Source organism: Neomonachus schauinslandi, chromosome 12 (assembly GCF_002201575.2).
Source record: "Neomonachus schauinslandi chromosome 12, ASM220157v2, whole genome shotgun sequence".
Lineage (NCBI taxonomy): Eukaryota > Metazoa > Chordata > Mammalia > Carnivora > Phocidae > Neomonachus > Neomonachus schauinslandi.
In genome coordinates this window covers 98954264-98979845 of record NC_058414.1, presented here as the reverse complement: position 1 = coordinate 98979845, position 25582 = coordinate 98954264, and the positions used below count along the sequence as shown (strand labels likewise).

Sequence of the window (25582 nt, the reverse complement as noted above, 5' to 3'; positions counted from 1 at the left end):
GTAGTAACAGTGCCCGTCACTGACAAAATTCTGCTCCTTCGTTTTACGAAGTCTTATTTGATGCTCAATGCTCAGACTCAGTGAGGTGGCAGGCGTGTTAGATACTGTCTTTGTGTTATGGGTGAGGATACTGAGAACGGAGAGGCCCAGTAAGCCGGCCGCCGTCAGCGTGGACAGGACTGAGAGCCGAAGCTGGTATGCTTTCCCCTCTCGTCCACTCCTAGTCCTGGGTGGTCCCTGGGAGATGCACGTTATGAAGAAAGAGATGGTTCTACCAACGCGGAAGGTGGCGTGGCCACCTTTTCTTTGTTGTTAATAATAGTTTTGTAATTGATGTCTAAATCAGCGCTAGGTTCTTAAGAAGAGACTCAAGTCCATGCAGTGTATCTTATTGCCGGTAAACCTGCAACCCTTTTTAGGTGGGTGCCTATCTTTGGCATTTACTTTGCCAGCTGGAGCCTGTGGCCTTCAATCCTGTCCTTTCTTTCCTTGAACACAGGTCCAGCAGCTGGACATGGAGACCCAACGCTCATCACCTCCGTCATTCCCCAATGTTCTGCAAGAAGAAACTCCGCATCAGGCCCCTGCTGGACTCCCCCGAGAAACTCTGTTCCAATCCCGTGTTCTTCCCCCCAGAGAGATTCCTTCTTCGTCTCCCCCCATTCCCCAACAAGGCTCCCTACCCCAGACTCCCAAGCTAGAGACCTCTGGCCGAATGCCGCATGTTCTCCAGAAGGGACCCTCACTCCTGTATCCTGCCGCTTCTGAGCAAGAGACTCATCTCCAGGGTCCCATGACTTCCCAGGAAGAGACCCAGTATCCACCCCCAGCTGCTGCTGAACAAGAAATATCACTTCTCTCCCACTCCACCCCCCACCAAGAAGCCCCACTCCACTCGCCGGAAGTTCCTGAGAAAGACCCCCTCACCCTTTCCCCCACAGTTCCGGAGACTGACATGGACCCCCTGCTTCAGAGCCCCGTTTCCCAAAAAGACACTCCCTTCCAGATCTCTTCTGCAGCCCAGAAGGACACACCACTCCCTACGGCGGAGATCACCCGCTTGGCCGTGTGGGCTGCCGTCCAAGCGGTGGAGAGAAAACTGGAGGCCCAGGCCATGCGGCTTCTGACCCTGGAGGGGCGGACGGGGACGGCCGAGAAGAAGCTGGCGGACTGCGAGAAGACAGCCGTGGAGTTCGCAAACCACCTGGAGAGCAAGTGGGTCGTGCTGGGGACCCTGCTGCAGGAGTACGGGCTGCTGCAGAGGCGGCTGGAGAACATGGAGAACCTGCTGAAAAACCGAAATTTCTGGATCCTGCGCCTGCCCCCGGGCAGCAATGGAGAGGTTCCCAAGGTAAAGCTATCCCAACTGGGGCTTCCTGGGGAGGGATCTGAATTGGCATGGGGTTTAGGAATTTCATATAAAAGAAGGAAGAAGAGCTGGTTAAGAAGGAAACAAATAGGGGCGCCTGGGTGGCTCGGTCGTTAAGCGTCTGCCTTCGGCTCAGGTCATGATCCCAGGGTCCTGGGATCGAGCCCCGCATCGGGCTCCCTGCTCTGCGGGAAGCCTGCTTCTCCCTCTCCCACTCCCCCTGCTTGTGTTCCCTCTCTCTCTGGGTCTCTCTCTGTCAAATAAATAAAATCTTTAAAAAATTTAAAAAAGAAACAAATACAGTGATACCAACATCTCTTCACCAAGCACAAGATAGGCCAAAATCACATGATTTGTCCTCTTGGTAAAGCCCTCTTAGTGATCAGGGATGGTCAGTTTGGAAGGGTGTTCAGTTCACAAGAAGAGTGACTTAGCGGTTCACTGTGAAGGTGGACGGAGACCTTGGTGGAAGGTTCCGGGGCTCTGTCCTGCTCCACAGTTTTATCAGTTGACTTACAAATTATGTTAATGCCAGTAAAAATGTGATTTCAAGCAGTATCCTAAAAAACGAGAGAATAGTTAGGTTTTAATATTATTTCCCAGAAGATCCTAAAAGAACTTGAATGTGGACTGGTTTTCTTTCTGTTCTTTTGTGTGTTGTCCCCGTACACAGCCTTATGTAGGGACGAGACTTGGACTTTATTCTCTAGGCCAGCCCTTCTCAAATGTTAGCGTGGCGATCTTACTAAATGCAGACTCTGATTTAGTGGGTCTAAGATTGGGGCCTGGGCGTCTGCATTTCTAGTAAATTCCCTGGTGCCATTGCTGCTGGTCTACAGACCATGCTTTATAGCAGCAAGGATAATCCCATTAGAAAACGGACTAGACAAAACAAGGCCCTTCTCTGTGGGGGCCAGGACAGTGGCTGAAGTCAGGCCAGATTTCTAAAGAGGTCCGTGGTGAACACCCACCACTGTGCCTTTGGGCCTTTCCCACTGCAGGCCTAAGAAGAGGTGTTTGAGCCAGGGGCCGGGGCTTAGAGCCATTTGTTGCCCTGGGATTTGGCAACTGAGGGCCTGTAACTGCCATCCAGTTGGTCCAAGCTGAGCTTGTGTGGTTTCAGGTCCCTGTCACCTTTGACGATGTCGCCGTCCACTTCTCCGAGCAGGAGTGGGGGAACCTGTCCGAGTGGCAAAAGGAGCTCTACAAGAACGTGATGCGGGGCAACTACGAGTCTCTGGTTTCTATGGGTAAGGAGAAGGTTCACCCATGCTGGGGGGGCTTCCTTGGCACTAGCCTGAGGTTCATTTGAAAACGTTGGGAGTTCTGAACTCCAGTCCTACCAATAATCAGAAACAAGGAAAACCGAATTTTAGAGCACACAACCAGTTAGAACAAATGCCCCCAGGCAGCAGAGATGAGGACAGCTCGTCAACAGCGCAGCTCTGCTGAGAAGCCTTGGGGACAGGCGGGAAGAAGACAGACGGCAGGGTCTCACCTCTACATTATTTCCCCCCTGGCCCTGTATGTATATATTTAATGAGTTTGTTCAGCAAACAATTACAAAGCAGAGTGTGAAGGGCTTTACGAGAATCAAGTTATTTAATCCTCCACCTCTCCCGTGAAGGTACTGAGACAGGTGTGAGTGCTCGTTCCCCTTCGCCCATGCAAATGACTGAGCACTGACGCTGTTAGAGGGTCCCCCGGGGTGTTGTCTCCGCCGTGCAGAGAGGAGGTTGTGACCCAGGAGTTTGATGCTCATGCTGGGTCCCACCAGCGAGTCACAACAATCTCACTGAGGACTCTCTTCCCCCAAAGTCTGTGCATTCTTGTTGTTTTCATTTAATAAGAGTATTTAAGGAGGAAAACCTGGGAAATATACTTTAGTTTTATGTGTATCCTTCTGTCTGGTATGGGGAACTCTTTGGGCACACAAAAAAAGTTAGAAAAACATTTACGTATGCAAGTTGCGTAGAAACTTTGATTCTTGCTAGAATTGTTCATTGAATATACACATACCTCCCCATTAAGGCAACTTTTTCTTTTTAACTCAATTTTTTCTTTTCTTTTTAAAGTATATACGTAATTGTGGAAATTTAGATTTATGGAATAAAGAGCAATGCCCACCCTCCCACCAGTGCTGCCCCCAGAGGTGACCACCATGAACCCTTCGGCCTGCATTCTTTTTTCCTTATTTGTGCACATGCAAACATACACACTTGTGCACACGCCGTCTGTGGCTTGCACAGATGGGGTTGGTCACTTATTCTCCCGAAGGGTAGGCCCTAGACAGCCTTCCACGTCTGCACAGGTCGGCCTGCTCAGAAGGACGGTGCGGCATTCCAGATGAGCCACTGGGCATTTGACCTTTCTGCTGTTACTGAGCAGCACGCTGACCCCGACTCCTGCCTGTTACCGAGGGCCGTGATCAGCCTTGTGCATCTGTGTGCGCTTGCACGAGCGTTTCAGGAGGACGGCTTCCAAGGAGGTCTGCCGAGCGAAGAGGACGCACACTGACGATATCACGGCCACTTCCTCCAGAAGGCTGTGGACGTTCACGCCCCAGGGCGCGGCAGTGCCGTCTCTCCATGCCTGGGCCCGAACTGATGTTCTGTTTGAAATATTTGTCTTTCCTGATGGGTGAAAAATGACGCCTCATTGTTTTCATATGTATTTTTTGATGATTAGTGAACTTGTGCATCTTTTCCTGTGTTTACTGGCCATTTGCATTTCTTCTATGAATTACCTATTTATATTTGCTTTTTTATTTTTTACTAATTGTAGAGGCTCCTTAGATATAATAATGGATGTTAACCATTTACATAGAAGCTCTGCCTTCTAGACCTTTCGGCCCCCAGGAGGCCCAGCCTGGGGTGTTGCAATCCACAGTAGACCCCCGAGGGCTGTGTTAGCAAGCTGTGTGCAGGAAGGAGGCCTGCAGGTGCTGGGACCTGCCTGACGCCTCCTTGACCGCCCCCCCGCCAACACACAGTGGCCCAAGTGGCTGAGAAATAAGAGTGCCATTGGGTTCATCATCTTGCGCAGTTTCTGACATGACCCGTGCCTAGGCGCCCACGTGCGTGTTTCCTCCGAGTTTCTGCAGCGGGTAACTTTATTTCCAAAGAGCTTTAAGCTTTTTTAAATGTGAGGGACACTATAAGTATTCAGTTTTTTAGCTTCTGGATTTTATCAGGATTCGTTTTTTACTCTATAAAATTTCAAGTCTCCCGTGTGCAGCCATTGGCAACCCGTGAGTGACGGAGGGTCAGTTCCCGCTGGTGGGCAGGTGGCCCTGCTGCTGCTCCCCCCGCGTGGGAGGCCGAGGTCGATGCAGACACACGCACGCGGGCCCCACCCCCACACGCACGTGTGCACCCACAGACCCACACACAGCAGGGTCCCGAAGGAAGAGGGCTGGGAGCTTGGCCCACTTCTTTTCCAACACTGCCACTGGTCGGGTGGCTCCTCTTCGTGTCCCACTCGCACAGATGACACCTTTACAGCATCCAGTGTGACCTCACCACATAGTATGTCTTCTTTCCTTCCTTCTGCCCAGACTATGCAATTTCCAAACCAGACCTCATGTCGCAGATGGAGCGTGGGGAGAGGCCAACCATGCAGGAGCAGGAGGACTCTGAGGAAGGCGAGACGCCTGCAGATCCCAGTGCTGGTGAGTGGCTACTCGGTGGCCCAGAGCTCTGCCTTCTAGACCTTTCGGCCCCCAGGAGGCCCAGCCTGGGGTGTTGCAATCCACAGTAGACCCCCGAGGGCTGTGTTAGCAAGCTGTGTGCAGGAAGGAGGCCTGCAGGTGCTGGGACCTGCCTGACGCCTCCTTGACCGCCCCCCGCCAACACACAGTGGCCCAAGTGGCTGAGAAATAAGAGTGCCATTGGGTTCATCATCTTGCGCAGTTTCTGACATGACCAGGTGTCACCTCACTCTTGGCAGGAAACAAAACCGGAACTGAAGGAAAAGTGGTCACTTGTCAGGGTGCTAGTGATGGTGCCTCGTGGAGCTCTCCAGAGAAGGGCCTCACCCCTGCTCCTGCAGCTGGTCAGTGGAGGGATAGGGACAGACAGACTTGACGTGAAATGTTGTGCGATGTGCAGAACAGTGTCTGGACGGGGCGGTTTGACAGAGGCAGCAGAAAGGCGTGTGTCTCAAGTGCAGACCCCAGGGTCAGGCGCCTGCACTTGAATCCCGGCTTCTCGGCTCACTGGCGGTATGATTTTGGTTGACTCAGCCTTTTGGGAAGCTTATTTTCCCCATCTATAAGATAGGACTGGTCCTAGTCTCTAGGGTTGATGGGGTGACTGGGCTGTACCGGCAGCCCAGTAAACACTAGCTGGTGTCATTCTGCGTGGGTGTCGTCCCTCGCCAGCCCCACGTCAGTAGCCCACATGCTTGCCCTGCGGGTGCTCTTGTGCGTGGTCTGTTTGTGGAGCTCCTGCTTTGGAATTGCCTTTGGACTTGAATCATCTACCTTGAAGGTCTGTGGTGGAAGCCGATCCTTGTCCTTTGCAGCCAGACATCATGGGTGATCCTATCTTTTGAAAAAGGATAATCTAGCTGGAGAACTCACAGGAGCCAAAGGCCAGGTCTTGTTATGAAGTAATGTCATTGGTTCTGGGACCTATCAACTGGCTCCTAGCAGGAGGTCCAGAAACATCTAGAGTAATGTCAGCCCCGTGGATTGAGAGCTGTAACTGACAGAAGAGACAGAAGCCTCTGGAAAAATAAATGCTGGCATCTCGCAGAGCAATCCAGTATCCTTCCTTCCTAGAGATTTAAATTGAGGGTAGAGGCTGATCTGAGTTCATTCTGGAGACAAAAAAGGTGATTTAAAAGCAGGTGAGACGGGGGACTTGGGGCAAAGAATAACATGTGGCAGAAGGTCCTTTTGTCCACAAGGTTTGAGTGGCCACAGCCAAAAACAAGGGTCAGGTGGGAAGAAGAGAGAGATTCAAAGCAGAAGAAATAAGGAAGCAGGGGGCACCTGGGTGGCCCAGTTGGTTGAGCGACTGCCCTCGGCTCAGGTCATGATCCTGGAGTCCCGGGATCGAGTCCCGCATCGGGCTCCCTGCTCGGCGGGGAGTCTGCTTCTCCCTCTGACCCTCCTCCCTCTCATGCTCTCTGTCTCTCATTCTCTGTCTCTCAAATAAATAAAATCTTTAAAAGAAGAAAAATAAGGAAGCAGGCCTGGGAGGCAGAGAATGAGAATCTGGGCGAGTGGTTCACGGTAAATACCCTAAAATCCAGCCTAATGTCCCAGTGGGGTTCTGTGGCCTAGGTGCTGCTCCTCACACATCGTCTCCTGCACGCTGGGACCACAGCATCCGTCCCCGTCCTCTGTCTGCTTGTTCACAGCCTCCTCGCAGACGGGCCTCCCACAGAATCAAAAGCAAATAACCTCAGCCCACTCTGCCTCGGGCCGGGTTCCTCCCGGCACGCGCATGTCCGCGGCCTGAGTGGCTGTGGGAAGCGGCAGCCCCCCAGAGGCTGCCTTGTGTGGCTGGAATGTGCATTTGCTCCACGGACCATCTCCAGCCGCTCAGAGCCCGGACGGAGGGGAGCACGGAGAGCACAGGGGCCCCTGCCACACAGGGCTGGTCGAGAGCTCGCCCCTCCGTTTGGGGCCAGGGGCCCTGGCCGCTGGAGAGCAGGATTGTTCTGTGAATCGGCCCTTATCCGAGCCCCAGAGCTCTCGCATCTTCGTAGAAGGTGGCTGCAGAACCAGCTCTGCTACGATACCGACAGGGAACAGCCTAGCAAACTGAGAGTTCTCATAGTTCCAAGTACACTGAACGTGACAATTTTATGAACTCGCTAAGTGAATGTATTCAATCAACTATTATTTATGGTTTGGATCCCTAAGGGCAAGGAGATCCAAAAATGATTCCGATATTGACCCTGCTCTCAGAACCCTTAGAGCAGGGGCTCCCATTCATGGCCCTCGAAGGGGGGTAATGGAGGTCTGGGGAAGCCAGGTCCCATTTTCACCGAACAAATTAGCAGAGAGTAAAAACAAACCAGAAGGCATGGCTGAAATCCAAGATCTCAGTCTTTTTGAAAAGCAGTTTGATATTTTTTAGTCTTAAAATGTGTTTTAAATATTTAAAACGTTCATATACTTGACCTAAGAATTTCCTTTCCTTTCTGAGAGTCTGTAGCATGGAAAAGAATCCAAACGATGGATTAAGATGGACAGATCCTATATTACGTTGTGATAAATTCTTACACAGCCGCTAAAATCATCAATGAAGCTTTTATACCGTATGTTTCATTTGTATGTTTATTATTTAGGTCATCAGGATTTTTGTTTTTGCTTAATTTAAAAATTTTATTTATTTATTTGAGAGAGAGCGAGAACATGAGTGGGGAGGAGGGGCAGAAGGAGAGGGAGAAGCAGGCTCCCCGCTGAGGAGCCTGAAGCGGGACTCAGTCCCAGGACTCCGGGATCATGACCCAAGCCGAAGGCAGACGCTTAAGCGACTGAGCCACCCAGGCAACCCATCAGGGTTTTTTTTTTTTTGTACCAGGTACTGTGTCAAGAAACCGACAGTAATAACTAACCCCCCCCAACACGCACATACAATATTACAGTAAGGGGAGTGGTAGTGCTATGAAGGCGAGCATCCAGGCCTGTGAGAGACACAGCATGGAGGACTTCACTGAGCTAGGACAGCAGAAAAGGCCTCTTTGAGGAAGTGGTGTTTTTAGTGGGAACCTAAAGGGCAAATAGGAGTTCCAGGTGCCCTGAGGAGAACTCACTGGCGGGAAGAAAGTCTGGAAGCTGGGAGACCGGTTGGAGGCTTTGTAGTCCAGGCAGACGACGTGGCAAGGCCAGGAGAGAGGTGGGTATCCCCAGGGACCGGTTTTGGCAGTGGAGGCTTGGAAGGACCTGCGATGGGCGGTGTTGACAGGGAGGTTCCCCATCTTGTGAGCGCAGTGAAGTGCTGGGGGAGGTGGAGGACCGCAGGAGGTGCGGACCTGGAGAGATGACAAGAACAGGTCGGGCTGGAGGCCCCCCGGGGAGCTCCAGTGTTGAGAAAGCGGCTGAATAGAGTTAAAAACCGACCGAGATCCGAGCTAGAGACAGACATCTGGGCATTGGTAGCATAGACCCGGTCCGGAGAGGGAGAAGGGAAAGAGCACAGGCCATGCCCTTGGGAGCCCTGACTTTTAGAGCAGATTTGGAATATATTGGTCTGGGTAGGGGCCCAGGCATTGGTGGTCTTTAAAACGGTTCCAAGATGATTTTCATGCACAGCCAGGGCCGAGAACCACTATTGTAGGATTTGAAGAAGGAAGGAGGAAGCAGAGGAAATGGAAGGAGTGGTCAGAAGGGTAGCAAGACATGAGAAGAGTTGGGGCACCTGGCTGGCTCAGGCGGTAGAGCGTGCGAAATTAAGATAGTGCGTCAAGAGAAGAGTGTTTCCAGAAGGAGGGAGTGTGGTCAGCCATGCTGAATCCTGCAGTGTGGTTTAGTAAGGCGAAGACCGACGTGTCCACAGGATGCGCAGCTGGGCAACACCAGTGACCTCGGCAGGAGAAGCACTGGTGGTGCGTGGGGTGGAAGCCCGTTGGAGCGGGCTGAGGAGGGGAATGGGGGGTGAGGGAGGCAGCACCTGTCATCAGCTGTTTCAGGTTTAGCTATGAGTGGGGAGTGGAAATATGGGGCGGTAGCTGGGGCGGCAGCTGTGTTTGCCTCAGATGGGGATTGCTAACGCCGGTGTGAAGCTGATCGTGGTGATCCAGTCGATAGGGGAAGTGAATGATGTAGAAATGGAAAATGGAAATGTAACATCAAGTCCGTGATGTAAACAAATGATAGGAAAAAAAAATTGAATGGAAACATAACAAAATCATATCTCTTTATGCTTTATAGAAATATTCTCAAGTATTACTTCTTATTCAATAAAAATAATTAAAAAACAAACAAACAAACAAAAACAACGCATGAAGAAAGGCTTCGAGTTAAAGATGGCAGGTTGAACATGTGTTTACTCCTGCCTCCCAGAATCCTTCTAAAGCAAGAGTGAAGGGGCTTTTTAAGGAATGAACAAGGAGACAACAGCAAGTACGTTCTGGAAGCCCAAGAGCAGATGGCTGGGTGATCACTGATTTAGAAAGCTACATCCAAAATTGATACTGGGGAAAGCAGAAAAGAAAGTCGATCTGCACTCCACCCCCATTCCCTACTCCAGACTCGGGAATGAGCAGTACCGGGGACTCTAGGTATCTCTGGAGATGGGGGCAAAGGTGGGCTTAAAAACAGAGGATGGGTCAGACATCTTTCACCTCCCCTCCGCGGCCTCCCTCAGTCCCTCAGCCGGCATCTGCCTCTCCCAGCCCTGGTGGACTGCCAAGGCTTGTTCTCTGGAGAAGATGAACAAAACGATGTCTGAAGGTGGACACCGGGCACAGTGGAGGGTGGGGCATCATGCCGACTACAAGACAGTAAGTGAAACATGACATGCAGATACTGAGATCTGCAGCCTTCCTCCCTAACCTGGCTCCCAAGCAATGTGGACATCCAGGATGAAACCCCCAGGCAGCATACTGGACGAGTCTTGCCTGGAGTCTTTGGGGACCAGCCCAAGGGATCTCCCCAGGAAATGACTCAGCCAAGCCATCCTGTTGGGAAACGCATCATAGCAAGCCCTACTTAAAGGCACCAAACTTTCAATCTCTTTTGAGTATTCTACTTTTAATTATAGATAACCAAGACCACAGACATTTGGGAAAAGCCTCTAATATAGAGAGACCAAAGGAAAAGAAAGCAGAAAAAATAAATTTCAGAGAAACAGATCATGCAGAGAGATTTAAAAAACTATGTTTAAATACATATGTATATATTTATATATAGTTATGTAATATATATAACATATATGTATTTCACATTCCTTAAGGAGATAAAATAAGTGAATACATCCATGACATAAAAGTATAATGCTTATTGGGGTGCCTGGGTGGCTCAGTGGGTTAAGCATCTGCTTTTGGCTCAGGTCATAATCCTAGGGTCCTGGGATCGAGCCCCACATTGGGCTTCCTGCTCGGCAGGGAGTCTGCTTCTCCCTCTGCCTCTGCCCCTCCGCCCTGCTTGTGCGTGCTCTCTCTCTCTCTCTGTCAAATAAATAAATAAAATCTTTTTTTTTAAGTATAATGCTTATAAAAAAAAGAATGAAAGGAACTCTTGGAATTTAAAAATAATACAAATTAAAAACTCAGTAGCAGTGTTAGAAGATAAAGTTGAGCACGTGTCCCGGAAAATAGAGCACAAAGGCAAAAAAGAAAATAGTGAAAGAATTTTAAAAAGTAAAGGATGAGGGGCGCCTGGGTGGCTCAGTCGTTAAGTGTCTGCCTTCGGCTCGGGTCATGATCCCGGGGTCCTGGGATCAAGCCCCCCATCAGGCTCCCTGCTCGGCAGGGAGTCTGCTTCTCCCTCTCCCACTCCCCCTGCTTGTGTTCCCTCTCTCACTGTGTCTCTCTCCGTCAAATAAATAAATAAAATCTTAAAGAAAAAAAGTAAAAGGATGGAAGTCAACATCCAGATATTAGGAACATCACACACACACACACAAAAGCATAGCAAAAATAGGGAGGAGGGAATTAGCAATGAAATAATTCAAGGAAAATTCCCAGTACTGAAAGACATGGTTTTCCAGATTGAAAGAGCCCAGCAACTGTCCAGAACAATGGATGAAAACAGACTCATGCCTTAGATACTTCAGCAAGAAATTTCCGGGCAACTGAGGCCAAAACGATCCTACAAGTCTCCAGAAAGGGGAAAAAAAAAAAAAAGGTTCATAGAAAGGAACAAGAATTAGGATGGCTTTGGACTTTCCAATGATGTTGGAAGAAGACAGTAGAGCAATACCTTTAAAATTATCTAAATTTCAAAATTGGAACATATTTTCCAACCGTTCTAGAGTTTTATATCAGCCAGACGATTCTAATTAAATGTGAGAGATGAAATCAAAACATCTTCAAGGTCTCCTGTGCACCCTTCCTCCAACTGGGGGAGGCGCTTTGCTGAAATGAGGAAGTACACCAAGAGAGGTATTAGGAGCTCCAACAGAAGAGAGGTAAGGGGGATGCCCGGGATGCTGTGGGATCCCGAGAAGACAGCTGTGCACCTGGAGGCAATCAATGCAGACTGGAGCACATCAGAAGGTTGTAAAAATTTTCCTTCAAGTCGATGAAGATGAGAAATACCCATTATGTCCGAATGTTTTGAGGAGAGACTTACGGAAGAGGTCGGGGAGTTTGGAGCTGACTTAATGAAAACAGTAAGCTAAGCCAAGGAAAAAATTATAAACTCCAGGGAAAGCAAAAGACACAGACATAGAAAATAACTAGTATACTCCACCGTTCAATGTTACATAACATTTATGTAATCTAATAATGTAAATGCCCAATATTCATCCAAACAGAATTGCAAACTAAACTGGAAGGATCAGGGATTTGGAAAAGATTTGTCTGGATGGGGAGAGATGGTCCTCACCTCCAGCTCTTGGAAGTCATCAGGTGATGTTTACATTGAAAATTCAAGGGACTCCTGGGTGGCTCAGTTGGTTAAGCATCTGCCTTCGGCTCAGGTCATGATCCCAGGGTCCTGGGATCGAGCCCCGCATCGGGCTCACTGCTCAACAGGGAGCCTGCTTCTCCCTCTGCCCCTCCCCATGTGCACATACGCATGTCTGCTCTCTCTCTGACAAAATCTTAAAAAAAAAAAATTCAAGGAGTAGCAATAGGAGTGTGTTCCTTAGAGATATGAAGGGAAATAACAGAAGAATTAGCTTGAAGAATTGGAAGTGTTGCCTCTGGGGAGCAGGAAATATAGGTGGGGAGTGGAGGAGAGCTTTTTAAAAACATGTTTTGAAAAATGTTAAAGCTTTCGTAATGTTAAAAAACTTCCATGTGAAAACGATACCATGGATATTAATGACAGAGTAAAGTTTCTGTGTCAAGGTTCGCTTTCAAATTTATCACTAAGAGGAGGATTAGCTTCATTACCTGAACTTATTTTTCATTATCCTAAAATGATAAAATAAATCCAAGGAGACCATAGCAGGCTTAAATTGATGTTACAAAAGCAATTCCTCTGTACTAATTTTGCAGTTCCTCTGTAACTCTAAAAATATTTCAAAATAAATGTTTATTTAAAAATATAAATAAAAATAAAAACAAGTTTTGAGAAACTAACCCTCAGGCTGTGTGCATATATAACTTTTTTAAAGATTTTATTTATTTCAGAGAGAGAGGGAGAGAGATTATGAGCGGGGAGAGGGACAGAGGGAGAGTCTCAAGCACATAAATTGGAAGGAATACACTGAAGAGAATTATATGGGGCTTTCACTCTGTCTGCATTTATTCTTTTTGAGTTATGCTGATGAAACTTTAGTTTTTCTGGAAAGAAAAACCCAGTGTTGCCACATTAACCTTCTTCACCAGCTCAAAGCAGAGAAATCATGGTTGACTTGGCTTTCCAACATCCTTATGGCTGTACTTTCTGCTAGATTTTTAAAGCTTTTGGCATATTAATTTTTAAAGTCTTTTTTAATGCATTTTTAAGTGTTTTATTCTTTATTTTTTTTAAGTTTGTTTATGTACTCTCTACACCCAACCTGGGGCTCAAACTCAGGACCCTGAGATCAAGAGTCACTTGCTCTTCGGACTGAGCCAACCAGGTGCCCCAATTTTTAAAATCTTTTTAAAAAAGTTATATATGGGGGCGCCTGGGTGGCTCAGTCATTAAGCGTCTGCCTTCAGCTCAGGTCATGATCCCAGGCTCCTGGGATCAAGCCCTGAGTCAGGCTCCCCGCTCAGTGCAGAGTTTGCTTGAGATTCTCCCTCTGTCACTCCCCCTGCTCTCTCTCTCAAATAAATAAATCAAATCTAAAAAAAAAAAAGCAAATAGACTTTCTGGGTCAAAGGATATACCCATTTAAAAATTTGATACATGGGCGCCTGGGTGGCTCAGTTGGATAAGCGACTGCCTTCGGCTCAGGTCAAGATCCTGGAGTCCCGGGATCGAGTCCCACATCAGGCTCCCTGCTCAGCAGGGAGTCTGCTTCTCCCTCTGACCCTACTCCCTCTCATGCTCTCTGTCTCTCATTCTCTCTCTTGCAAATAAATAAAATCTTAAAAAAAAAAAGAATTAAAAATTTGATACATATTTTAAATGTCCCTCAAAACAATTGTGCCAGTTAATACACCTCCAGTTTATACACAAACATGAGACTACCTCTTTCCTCATACCCATGCCGATAGTAGGTATTATTTGTCTTTTTATTATTTGCCAAAGTGATGGGTAGAAAAGACAGTATTTTGATGCTTTCATTCAACTTCTGTAAGAGTGATGTTGAGCCTATTTTCATACCTTTATTGAGCACCAGGATGTCTTATTTTATGAATTATCTTCTGAACATTGTCCTTTTGGATTATTCATCATTTTATTATTGATTTGTAAAGCTTTTTAAAAGTTAAGGATATGGGGTGCCTGGGTGGCTCAGTTCGTTAAGCATCTGCCTTCGGCTCAGATCATGATCCCAGGGTCCTGGGACGTGGGTGTGCGTGCTTGCTCTCTCTCTCTCTCACAAAAATAAAATCTTTAAAAAAATTTTTTTAAGTTAAGGATATTAGCTCTTTTCCTATGTATGCGGATATATTTTTGAATATATGGTTTATCTCTGTATTTAGTATTTGTGTGTGTGGTATGGATATTTTAAATTTTTGTATGTTCAGATTTTATCAGTTTTAAGTTTCTATGTATTCAGATTTACCCATAACTTTCTTTATGGTGTCTGGGTTTCTTTTTTTTTTTTTTTAAAGATTTTATTTATTTATTTGAGACAGACAGAATGAGAGAGAGAGAGCACATGAGAAGGGGAGGGTCAGAGGGAGAAGCAGGCTCCCCGCCGAGCAGGGAGCCCGATGCGGGACTCGATCCAGGGACTCCAGGATCATGACCTGAGCCGAAGGCAGTCGCTCAACCGACTGAGCCACCCAGGCGCCCCTGGGTTTCATATTAAGCATAGAAATACTTACTTAGCCCCTTTTATTCAGTAAACGTGATTACAGGTCTTGGGCCTATGAGGTTTTTAAAAACCTCTAAAAATATTTGAAATCTGAAATAAAATATTTCTTGCTCCAGAAAACAAAAAAAAATTTGCAAAACACAAATAGTTAAGTATTTTCACTAAGTGTCTGCAAATATAACATATCAGCTTCATTAACTATTAAATGTAGTGCTCACAAACACACAATACATTTGGAAACAATTTGTAGGGTTGATTTTTTTCCTCCCATCTTGCAAGAGTTCTCAGGAAGAAACATAATTGCAGAGATCACAAACCAAGCACAAATTAAATCAGTTCCTTGTCACCAGACAATGTCAAGGCAAAGCTACAGAAATTCTTGCAAAAAAATATACACCTAAAAATGAGAGTTGGTATGTGTTGGGCACATGTAATGTCTGCTGCGACCGGCCAGTGCCTCCAGATCTGAAGTCCCAGGGGGCTAGGAATAGCCTGTTCCTCAGCTCCCGGTTGTAAAGAGAGAGAGAGAGAAGGAAAGAAGCTGTTTTTTTCTAATACTAGTATGATTTCATTATTTGTGTCTAAACTGTTGTTTCATCAGTGATTTATTTTAATGTGAAGACTGTTTTCTTGTTGCGAAAGCAGTTGTCCCCACTCCATTCATTCCCATTCCATTTATTTAAAACTTTTCCCCACTGGCTTGAAAGTCTCCCTTTGATCATAGCCTATATTCCTGCAATGTACGTGTCTTTAACTTTTTTAATGGGAGAACAAATGACTGCTTATAAATGCAATCTGGTTGTCAGTACTCTTTCAAAAGTTGTTTAGGGTGGGGAACCCTTTTTGGTAGGAGCCCACTGGTTTCCCAACTGTCTGACAAATGGAGGAGAGGCACGAATATGTGTAAACACAGCACCTCCCAAAGGGAGAAGAAGTAAACGCCCTAGAGGGAAGCACAGTTCCGTTGGGCGGCGGAGAGCATCGGAGGTTTGGCCGAGCGAGGTCGTGAGGGAGGGGCGGGTACTGAAGGCAGTGGTCTTGGAGCTAGAGTACCAGTGCCCTGGGGGTTCAAGGAGACTTCCCAAGAGGGACGTGGCATAGATGGCTTTGAGGGCTCGGGAAGTCCTTAGTCGATCTGTCTCATTCATAAATCTCATCAGTGAGAGCACACAGCACATGCAGCCCCTGCCATGCTGGTCCTCATCAACCACTCCCCTCACCCGTCCCCATCTCCTGAGGGAGCATTTCTCTGAAGTATAGAAAGCCCTCTGGATTACAGAGACAGTCCAGAACGGAGGGGCACAGGACCACAAGTGCGGCGCCCTGGGGCCTGGATGGCAAATTCTTTTGCAAGTTAGATCACTCACAATACTTTGCTTTCAACAAAATTGAAAGAGAACCTAATTAAGTTGTCAGCTAATAGGTCATTAGAAACAATTTTTGATGATCTGTTAACCATGTGCTTTCACAGCATTATAATTCAGAGCAAATTCGGAGAATCAAGTGATGATTCTATAACAAAGCTCCTGCCAGCCCATCTATATATCTATGTAAATGAGCTTTGCCAATGCTTGTGTTTATGAAAATGAAAGATAGGAACAGATTTTATTCTGAACTCTTAAATCAAGTAATAAGAATATTCATTCTCAGATAAGCAAACTAATTGGGGGAAAAAAAATTCCTCCCCATCCTTGTAAGAGCCATTTCCAACAAGTTTTTAGTTTGCTATCTTGAGTAACTGTGTATCATTGTACAATAATAATAACGAAGGATAACTTAAGCCAGGAAAACAGTCAACACTTAGAGCCCCGTGGTTATTAGAAATGAAAGCAAAATTAATCTTTCAATTTACATACACATTTTTGTGGCAGAGTGGTAGACGAGGAGATCAGTAAAAGGCTTCGAAGCATAAAAATATGTTCTACTGGGATAAAATTCTGTGGGCAAAGTGGGAATGGAAATAGAAGTTCAAGGTGAAAAGGAATGATATAAAAATTTCAGCTATCAAAGAAGAACTTGTTCATGTATTTTTTAAGTGAATAATGGTGGGTTGAAAATTGCCGGCGTTCTCAGATCCCACTGGCGACATTCAAGAGTGACGGAAGAGTTTATTTTAAGCCATCAATATTTACAGTACTCCAGAAATGACATCTTTTGCAGTTACTGAAGCATTTTATATGTTTATTCAAAAAAGTGCAAAGGGGTGCTTAGTTTTTAAAAACTGCTTTAGGGAGGAGGCAGGCAAAATATTTTCAGGAGTTTGTGAAGTCAGGGAAGGTATTTTTCTGATGCTGGGGTCACGGTCGTGCTCGTGGCTCTAGCGCAGAGACAAGGGTTGCAGAGCGAGAAGCCAGTGCCGCTGGGGGTGCGTGGTGGCCCCAGGAACGCAGCGGGGCTCAGGCAGCGAGCAGTCACCGTCTCCCCAGGTGGGAGACAAAGGGGGAGTCAGCGGGTGACTTAGGGCGAGAGCAGGAGCGAGGCAAGGATGTGAGGGTGGGTGACTTCATCTTTGTTGTGACACCGAGAATAGGAGGAGGAGGTTTTGGAGACTTGGTTGTGGGGGAAGGCAGGCACGGTCCGGGTTTAAGGCTGTGGCCCCGAGGCGTCGGGGACCGTCACAGCTGCTTTCTATTCTGCTGCTCCACACGGCTGGCAGGAGACTGGTTGGCTGCTCAGACGAGAATGAAAGGATTGCCGGGCACCAGAGAGAACCCAGTTTTGAGTCCCGGGGCATCAGCTGCCGGCCTACTGGGTGGGTCTGGTTTCCCGGCTTTTAGCTTGGGGATCACGAGTGGGTGTGGTTAACAGCGGGGAGGCTTCCCAGGGGCACGGACTCTTGGCTTTGTTTACCAGGTTCCCGGTGTCTTTTCTCTTTCCACAGCACTTCCCACCTTCTGGCATCCCATATAATTTATTATGTTTCTTGCCTTGGGTAAGGTGTATGGGGGTTGGGAGCTCTGTTATGTGCACCGATGTATCCCACGTCATTAGAATACCCCATCGCACCTAGTTGGTGCTCGATAAGTAACCACTGAATAAATGAATTAAATGAAGGAATAAATGCATCTGTTGATGCATTACACATCTATAATTTCCTTAATTAACAACATGATTTTCAAGCTGGGAGGGAGTTTCTGCTGGCACAGCTCTCTCCATAGGGGAAGAAAGTAAAGCTGAACCCCTACCTCACACTCTACACAAAATAAAAATAAATTTCAGATGGAGCAAAGACCTAAATGTAAATAATAAAGCAATAAAAACCTTGAAATAAACTCCAGGAGACCCTATGAACCATCCAGGAGCAGAGGAGACCCTCTTAATTAAGAAAACCCAGAAGCCATAAAAGACAGAGGGACGTGTGTGACCATGGGAAGACTTGAAGAAAGCGGTCTGATAAGAGATGGCACAGAGTCAACAGACAAACGCGAGATTTGGGGACTGTCTGAAATGCTGGTAAGAGAAAACGGGTTATCTTTACTTTAGCACAGGAACCAAAGGACTCTTACCAGTTTGACAAGAACAGAACACAGTTCATACGGAATCAACTTGAAAAAGCCAATAAGGAAAAGACAACGATATTCAGATGACCCTGGTCGGGAAAGTGGGATTAAAGTATCAGAAAATTACCAATTTACACCCATCTGACCGAGGAAAATATGAAAGAGCAGTGGTGTCAGTCTCTGGCAGGGAGGTGGGGAAGAGGCTGTGCTCCCGCAGGGCTGGTAGAAATACGAATTGTCACAGCCTTCTTCAAAAGCAACCTGATGACATCTATCAGATTAAAAATAACCACACCTTTGACTCTGCGGCCCCACGCCGGGGTCTCGCATGGAAATCAAACCCCTGTTTTATAGTGGGACATGTAAATCCACCTGTGATTGCGGGATAGTTCATCAGGCAAAACAAAAAAAACCACACGTTCCTCGGAGGGGGAAGGGCTGAACATGCGGCTGGCCTGGCCCCGGGCTGCCTGCAGCACTTAGGACGAAGGCGGTGACTCTACAGAAATTGCTTTCAGGGGATTTCTGCAAGACATCTGAGGGAGAAAAGGAATGGAGAGGACTATGTATATGCCAATTTTTTTTTTAAACCAATAATGGCCAGAAAATAAAAACAGAGAAACATAAATGTGTTGCCATAAATACCTACGTGAGTGTAGAGAAAACTGCTAGGTTACTTACAGGGGTAACCTGGGGAGGTCGCAGCTGTGAAATGGGAAGGGAGGGGAGGAGGAAGGCAAATCAAAAGAGGAAAAATACCACACTAAAAGATTATGTGCTAAATCCCACTTATGCAAAATGATGCCCGTGTGTGTGTGGACATTCGAAATTACCTGCAGATCTATTGGCAAGTTAAAAAAAAAAAAAGGGCAATGTGTGTAATCAGATGCTGTTTAAAAACAAAGCTGAGAGCTCCAAGTGCGTGCGTGAGTGTGTGTGTGTGTGTGTAACTGGGGGCTGGGAGGGGGCTCAGGGGTGTCTGGTCTGTCCGCATAGGACCCCGGGGGGCTGGGCTCAAAAGGTGTGCACGGTGAGGAGGTGATGAGCCTTTTCATTATTCAGCTTGACTGTGAGGGAGGGAAACTATCTGTTGACTTTGACTGGCCTGACCCAGGAAAGGGAATTAAGATCTCATTTGTTCAAAAAACAAAAAGCAAAAAAACAACCCTGACAATACTATTTTTAAAATTGTAGGGGTCATGGAATACAAACTCCACATCTATTTTAACTTTACTGCGGTTGGTACTGATGTTCAAGGCTACAGGATGTCCAGAAACTTCTGTGTCTGCTCACTCAACCCCACATTATCTTTCCTCATGGTCTCTAAAATGAGAATTTTTGAAATGTAAATCCCAGGCTGCAAAAACCTCATGCAATGAACGTGTTCTGGGTTCTTCTGTCCTCTCCCCCCAACCCCTCCCTACCTTCGCAGCACATGACGGGATCGTGATCAAGATCGAGGTGCAGACCAACGACGAGGGCTCCGAGAGTCTGGAGACGCCGGAGCCTCTCATGGGGCAGGTGGAAGAGCACGGCTTTCAGGACTCGGAGCTGGGAGACCCGTGTGGCGAGCAGCCGGACCTGGACATGCAGGAACAGGAGAATACGTTGGAGGAGTCCACAGAAGGCTCCAGTGAGTTCAGCGAGCTCAAACAGATGCTGGTGCAGCAGCGAAACGGCACAGGTCAGTTAGAGGGGGTGCGGGCTGGGGGGGAGCCGCCACCAAGAGTGAGGCCTGCAGACGGGCCCCTGCCTTGTGGGAAAGCTGGGCTTCCCTTCAGAGAGGCTCGTTTGACCTCGATGGGTTGACAGGTGTGACAACCCCAGGCACGGCCTCGGGGACAGGTTTCCTGCCTCTGGATTTGTAAGAATCAGTCTCCAGGCTAGGAAGAAGGTGTTACAGCCAAAGACGAGGTCAGATGTAGGTCCGAAGGGATCTCAGAGATCACCTCTCCAACTCCCTCCGTCTACAGGCAGAGAAGGTCAAATAAATTACCCAAGGTCATGCCATTGTGGTGAGGCCAGAACTTCCATCTCTGCTGTGTTCTTGATAGTTCTTAGGTCACACCAGAAGCTTCAATGACCCAGAGATCTCAGCCCTAGCCGAGCATGTTTTGGAAAATAACGGACGGTGCTGTCTCTTCCTGGGATGATCTAGCCATCACTTGTGTTTAATTATAAAACCTCTGGGTCACCCTTCTGCACACTCTTGGTTCCTCGTGAGTTCAGGAACGGTGAGGAAGTGGCCTCTCAGCAGCCTGATCTCAGGACATCTTTTGTGGCTGATTGTTTGATGCTGAAAAGCCCGACCTTGTCATCTGGTGCACTTTTTACATACACCATGAAACTTAGTGAGCTGCTATTTATTCAGGGGCTTTTCAACTATATTCATAAATGAAATCAGCCTGATCCCTTCTTGAATCATCCTCGTCTAGTTTTGGAAATAAGATTATACTCAACTTATGAAGGTGAACTGGGCAGCTTTTTCTCTTTTTTTCTATATTCTGAAAATAATGTATAAGATAGGAATTAAGTGAATTCTGCCAAATTTTTAAGGAACACACTTAGGTTTTGGTTTTTTGTTTAGATGTTTTACTTCTGTGCCAAAGAGCCAATAACTATCATAGCAGTTTCTATACTACTTGTACTTAGAAATGTATCCACATCCATTTTATTTACTAGGTTTTTAAAAGTATTGTGCTGATGATTTTCTACATTTTTTCATTTTGCCTGTAGAGAATCCCTTTGCAATTGGCCTTTTCGCGCTTCGTAAAATATCACGGACATCTTTCTTGGTCAAAAGATGTGGATCTAACCCCTTGCTTTTATCTTTTTTTTTTTTTTTTAAAGATTTATTTATTTATTTATTTGAGAGAGAGAGAGAATGAGAGACAGAGAGCATGAGAGGGAGGAGGGTCAGAGGGAGAAGCAGACTCCCCGCCGAGCAGGGAGCCCGATGCAGGACTCGATCCCGGGACTCCAGGATCATAACCTGAGCCGAAGGCAGTCGCTTAACCAACTGAGCCACCCAGGCGCCCTAACCCCTTGCTTTTAAATAACCGCATGATATTCCCAAAAACATTTTAATCTACAGGCTGTCTCTCTAAAACAGTGGAAGGTGCAGGGCAGACCATGAGGCTGGGCTGCAGTGGAGCCTCGAACTAGAAACGCCAGCCTGCCCGCTGGGCACTCGCATTCACTCTAGTGGGAACCTCAGGAAAGTTCTGCACGGTACTGGGTGGGATTTTGCATCTTGGATTGCATCCCTTGCTGCTGAGAATCCTAACAGGGCCCAGGCAGCACTGGCCATGACAAGAGGCCTGAGCTGGGACTGGCACACCTGTGTCCTAACTGTGACCCTGCTGTTTCCTGGGTTCAGAAGGGCAGGAGGAAGTGCCAAGGCCCAGCGGTCACTACCGGCTACTTTGTAAGACCTGGGCCAGCTCACGCACACAGCCAGCTTGTTTCCCTGTCAGTTGAGGGGACAGACTAGATGGACCCTAAGTTAGAAACTCTGAAGAAGTCTGGCTTTACTTACTTTATTTGGAACGATCACTTGGTATCTCTGGGCTTGGATGCCCCACGTCTGTGAAATGGGGATAAATTCTTTCTTGGCTTATCCCATAAGAGATTGTGAATAAAAGGACAAGCTCTAAGGCGAGAACTTGAAAAGTTCTCGTTTGTTTGCTGTTAAGAATTCTGCAAATGCAGACTGTTAAAGCAGCCCATCTGACAGGTGGGCTCAGAAAAGCGAGTGGCTTTCTCCTGTCACACAGTGACTAAAAACAGAGCTCTCCAAGTAACAGTGTTTAGGGAGTACCTAAGTACAAGGCATTTGAGAAAATGCAGACAGGAGTCAGAGGGCACTCCTTTTCTCTAGGACTAACATTCTCGGGGAACACGCTAGAACACCATGTAGAACAGCTAATATCTTTGGGCCCTAAAGGACCAGCCTAGAGGATGGAGGGCCAGGGAGGAGGAGGACATCCTACAGTTGGGGTGTTCGTGGAGCCCTTCCTGGGCCGGGGGGACCGCACACCAGAGCCCGGGGGAAAGGCAGGAGAAACCCTGGCCCTAGCTTCAGGCTTGATGAGTCACCCGCCTGTGTGGGGGTCGTGCTGCAGGAAAAGGCCGAGGTCCTAAGCCCTGGGCAGGCACACCAGAGTGCTGCGTGCCCAGGAGGGGTTGAGGGCCGCAGGTTGGGATGGTCAAGGAAGATTTAAGGGCAAAGACAGGATTGGAGCTGGGTGGTATGTGGCCCGCGTGATTTGGAGGCGTGGAGAGGAGGGGCAGATCGCTGGAGGAGGGTGAGTACAGACACCTAAGGAGAAACCGGCAGGTGCCTTCAGGAAAGCGGCAGAGCGGTGAGGCTGGGGGAGTTCGGGCGGAGGCGGCCTTGGGGCCCCGGAAACCCGAGCCTGAGGAGTCAGGCCCCTTTCCATACAGGTGGTAGGAACCCAGCCCTCAAGTAGCTCCAGTGGAAAAGGGAAGGTCCGTGTCAGGTGATAACTGGTAGGCCCACGAGGCTGCCCGCTTCCGGCACCCTGAGCCCGAGTGCCCCCTCCCGGGGAGGGGGGGGACCCTGCGGGCACTTGCCCGCCACCCGCTCGGGGAGATGCGCGCAGGCAGGGCCGGCGTGCCCCTTCTGGGCCGCAGAAGGTTCCCAGAGAGGGTTCCTTGCTGAACCGAGCCCGAGGCCCGCCCGGGTTACACATCCAGCCCCGCGGAGGCGGGGGGCCCGGGCAGCAGGGAGCGGAAAGGAGGATTCCCCCAGAAGGCGGCCCCGGGGGGGGGGGCACCATACACGGGCATGTGTGGGGGCGAAGGTGAAGCCACCTGCCCGGCCTCCGTCCAGGGTAGAGGCCCTGGGCAACGGCTGACGTCTGTCCGTCTCTCTCCCTGTCCCTGGAGCAGAGGGGATCGTGATCAAAACGGAGGAGCAGGGGGACGAGGAGGACGAGGAGGAGGAGGACGAGCTGCCGCAGCACTTGCAGGCCCTCGGGCAGCTGTCCGGGCGCTACGAGGCCAGCATGTACCAGACCCCGCTGCCCGGCGAGCTGTCCCCCGAGGGCGAGGAGAGCCCCCCGCCGCTGCAGCTGGGCAAGCCGGCGGTGAAGAGGCTGGCGCCGCCGGCGCACGGGGAGCGGCACCTGGGCGACAGCCGCGGCTCGTCGAGCCAGCAGCAGCGGAACCGGCGCGGCGAGCGGCCCTTCACCTGCATGGAGTGCGGCAAGAGCTTCCGGCTCAAGATCAACCTCATCATCCACCAGCGCAACCACATCAAGGAGGGGCCGTACGAGTGCGCCGAGTGCGAGATCAGCTTCCGCCACAAGCAGCAGCTCACGCTGCACCAGCGCATCCACCGCGTCCGCGGCGGCTACGCGTCCCCCGAGCGCGGGCCCGGCTTCGCCCCCAAGCACACGCTCAAGCCGCGCCCCAAGTCGCCCAGCTCGGGCAGCGGCGGCGGCGGCCCCAAGCCCTACAAGTGCCCCGAGTGCGACAGCAGCTTCAGCCACAAGTCGAGCCTGACCAAGCACCAGATCACGCACACGGGCGAGCGGCCCTACACGTGCCCCGAGTGCAAGAAGAGCTTCCGGCTGCACATCAGCCTGGTGATCCACCAGCGCGTGCACGCGGGCAAGCACGAGGTCTCCTTCATCTGCAGCCTGTGCGGCAAGAGCTTCAGCCGCCCGTCGCACCTGCTGCGCCACCAGCGGACTCACACGGGCGAGCGGCCCTTCAAGTGCCCCGAGTGCGAGAAGAGCTTCAGCGAGAAGTCCAAGCTCACCAACCACTGCCGCGTGCACTCGCGCGAGCGCCCGCACGCCTGCCCCGAGTGCGGCAAGAGCTTCATCCGCAAGCACCACCTGCTCGAGCACCGGCGCATCCACACGGGCGAGCGGCCCTACCACTGCGCCGAGTGCGGCAAGCGGTTCACGCAGAAGCACCACCTGCTGGAGCACCAGCGCGCGCACACGGGCGAGCGGCCCTACCCCTGCACGCACTGCGCCAAGTGCTTCCGCTACAAGCAGTCGCTCAAGTACCACCTGCGGACCCACACGGGCGAGTGAGCGCGCGCGCCGCTGCCGCCCGGCCCGCCCCCCGCCCCCGGACAGGCGCCTGGCCGCCGCGAGGCCCGAGCCGGGCGGGCGGGGCCGGGGCGCCCCCGGCCCCTTTGCTGTGAGCCCCCCCCCTCCTTTCGTCCCTCCTCCCAAGGACTCGGGGGTAGTGAGACCAGGTCGCTTGCTGCCGTGTTTACCGGGGGCCCCGCGGGAGGGTGAGTGCGCGGACCTGGGGAACCCCTTCGGGCTGTTAATTTCCTTGACAATAAAATGGATGAAACCAATCAGCACGGGGGGAGTGATTTGGCCGCCGGCCACTCGGAGGGGCGGTGCAGGGCCACTTAGTTGGGGAATAGAACTTTATAATTACCTTTTGGATACTGTGGTTCTATTTGATAATAATAGAGTAATTTTTAAAAGATGAGCGTTTCCTGTTTGCCGTTTTTGTTTGGTTTTGAAGGGGAGGGGTTGAGAAGGTGGCCGAGGGCTCTGTGCCTAGTGTCAGTTGCCAGGTTCCGTTGAGCCCGTCTTCTGTGCTCGTTCCCCGCGTTGGGCGGCGGAGGGGGCGCAGATCCCACCGACTGTAAGATCGAGAAGGAGACGGGGCTGACGAGCTTGAAGTAGTGAATTGGTGTGCGGAAGGGCAGACACGCTCCAGGCTGCGGACCCTCGCGAGGGCCGGGTGCGGGGAGGACAGGGGGCGCTCAGGGAGGAGTAGGGCCCAGTTGACGAGGATGCTCAGAGTTGACAGGTTTGGAATGCGCTGGAGAGACGGTTATAGGGCAAATCTACGCGCTTTCCCCAGGACCAGGTGGACTTCCCGCCCAGCTTGAAATGCAGCTGGCGGGCGGTGGCAGGGCCAGGGGTGCAGGGAGGCACAGGGAGGGCTAGGGAAGGGGTGCAGAGGCCCCTGGTGCCAGTCGTTGGGGAAACCGCAAAAGGCTCCAGTCAGACCCTTTTTTATGTGTATGTTGCAGCAAAGCTACTCTCTTTGGATTTGTTAAGTGCAGGAATGCACCCTCGGTCTAGGGATTCATTCGTTTCCAATGGCCGTCCAACGAGGCAGAGAGAGAGAAACGGCAGGCGCATTACATTGGCCACAGAGCGGCTTACTCTCACCCTGCTCCCGGGCTTGGCAATGACTCAGAGAGAATTCAGGCAATCGGAAGGGACAGCTCCTGGAAGCTAGCGCAGGGCCGGGCTCAGCCCCGGAGCCTGGGGAGGCCAGACTTGGGCCGAAAACAGAAGAGCCGGAGAGACAAGAACTACTGAAGGGAGGTAGATTAAGTCCTGAGTCTGAGGGCGGAGAGGAGCGGACAGTGTACTTAAGTGGTTCAGAGAAGGGAATTTAAGAGAGCAGTTGCCATATTATTGACTCTGAAGAGACCAAGAGGTCACCAACCCCCTCCTTTATAAAGACGCACAGAAAGGGAAAGTGATGTTCCAGGTCTCACATTTGAAAGCATGAGACTTTTCTGTTCACCGAAAATCGCAAGGCTGGGAGGACATCAGAGCGAGCAGCCGCAGGAGGGGCAGAGGCCCGGGCTGGGATGAAGGGCTGGTGAGGCCAGTCTGGGTCCTGGGCTGCAGAACCCGATCCGGGAGCAG

At 49.7% G+C, this 25582-nt stretch overlaps 1 protein-coding gene across 2 annotated transcripts; it reads left to right on the top strand.

Annotated features, from left to right (window-relative positions):
- The first annotated feature begins 478 nt into the window (after nt 1–478).
- On the top strand, nt 479–24258 carry ZNF777 (zinc finger protein 777). Of its 2 annotated transcripts, XM_044920056.1 has the most exons (5): nt 479–1351; nt 2493–2619; nt 4926–5039; nt 19345–19596; nt 22827–24258. In XM_044920056.1, the coding sequence occupies exons 1-5, from the start codon at nt 515–517 to the stop codon at nt 23981–23983; spliced, it is 2487 nt and encodes an 828-aa protein (XP_044775991.1). In that variant the 5' UTR covers nt 479–514; the 3' UTR covers nt 23984–24258. The 2 variants fall into 2 exon arrangements, with proteins under 2 accessions (XP_044775991.1, XP_044775992.1); XM_044920057.1 differs by lacking the exon at nt 19345–19596 and having other exon boundaries at nt 505–1351.
- Nucleotides 24259–25582: the final 1324 nt, after the last annotated feature.

What these genes read in the sequence shown, in the direction of transcription:
- ZNF777 (XM_044920056.1), top strand. Translation starts at nt 515, where the DNA reads ATGGAGACCCAACGCTCATCACCTCCGTCATTCCCCAATGTTCTGCAA. An exon ending in GCAATGGAGAGGTTCCCAAG is followed by an intron (nt 1,352 to 2,492) that starts GTAAAGCTATCC and finishes GTGTGGTTTCAG; the next exon opens with GTCCCTGTCACCTTTGACGA. An exon ending in GCCTGCAGATCCCAGTGCTG is followed by an intron (nt 5,040 to 19,344) that starts GTGAGTGGCTAC and finishes CTACCTTCGCAG; the next exon opens with CACATGACGGGATCGTGATC.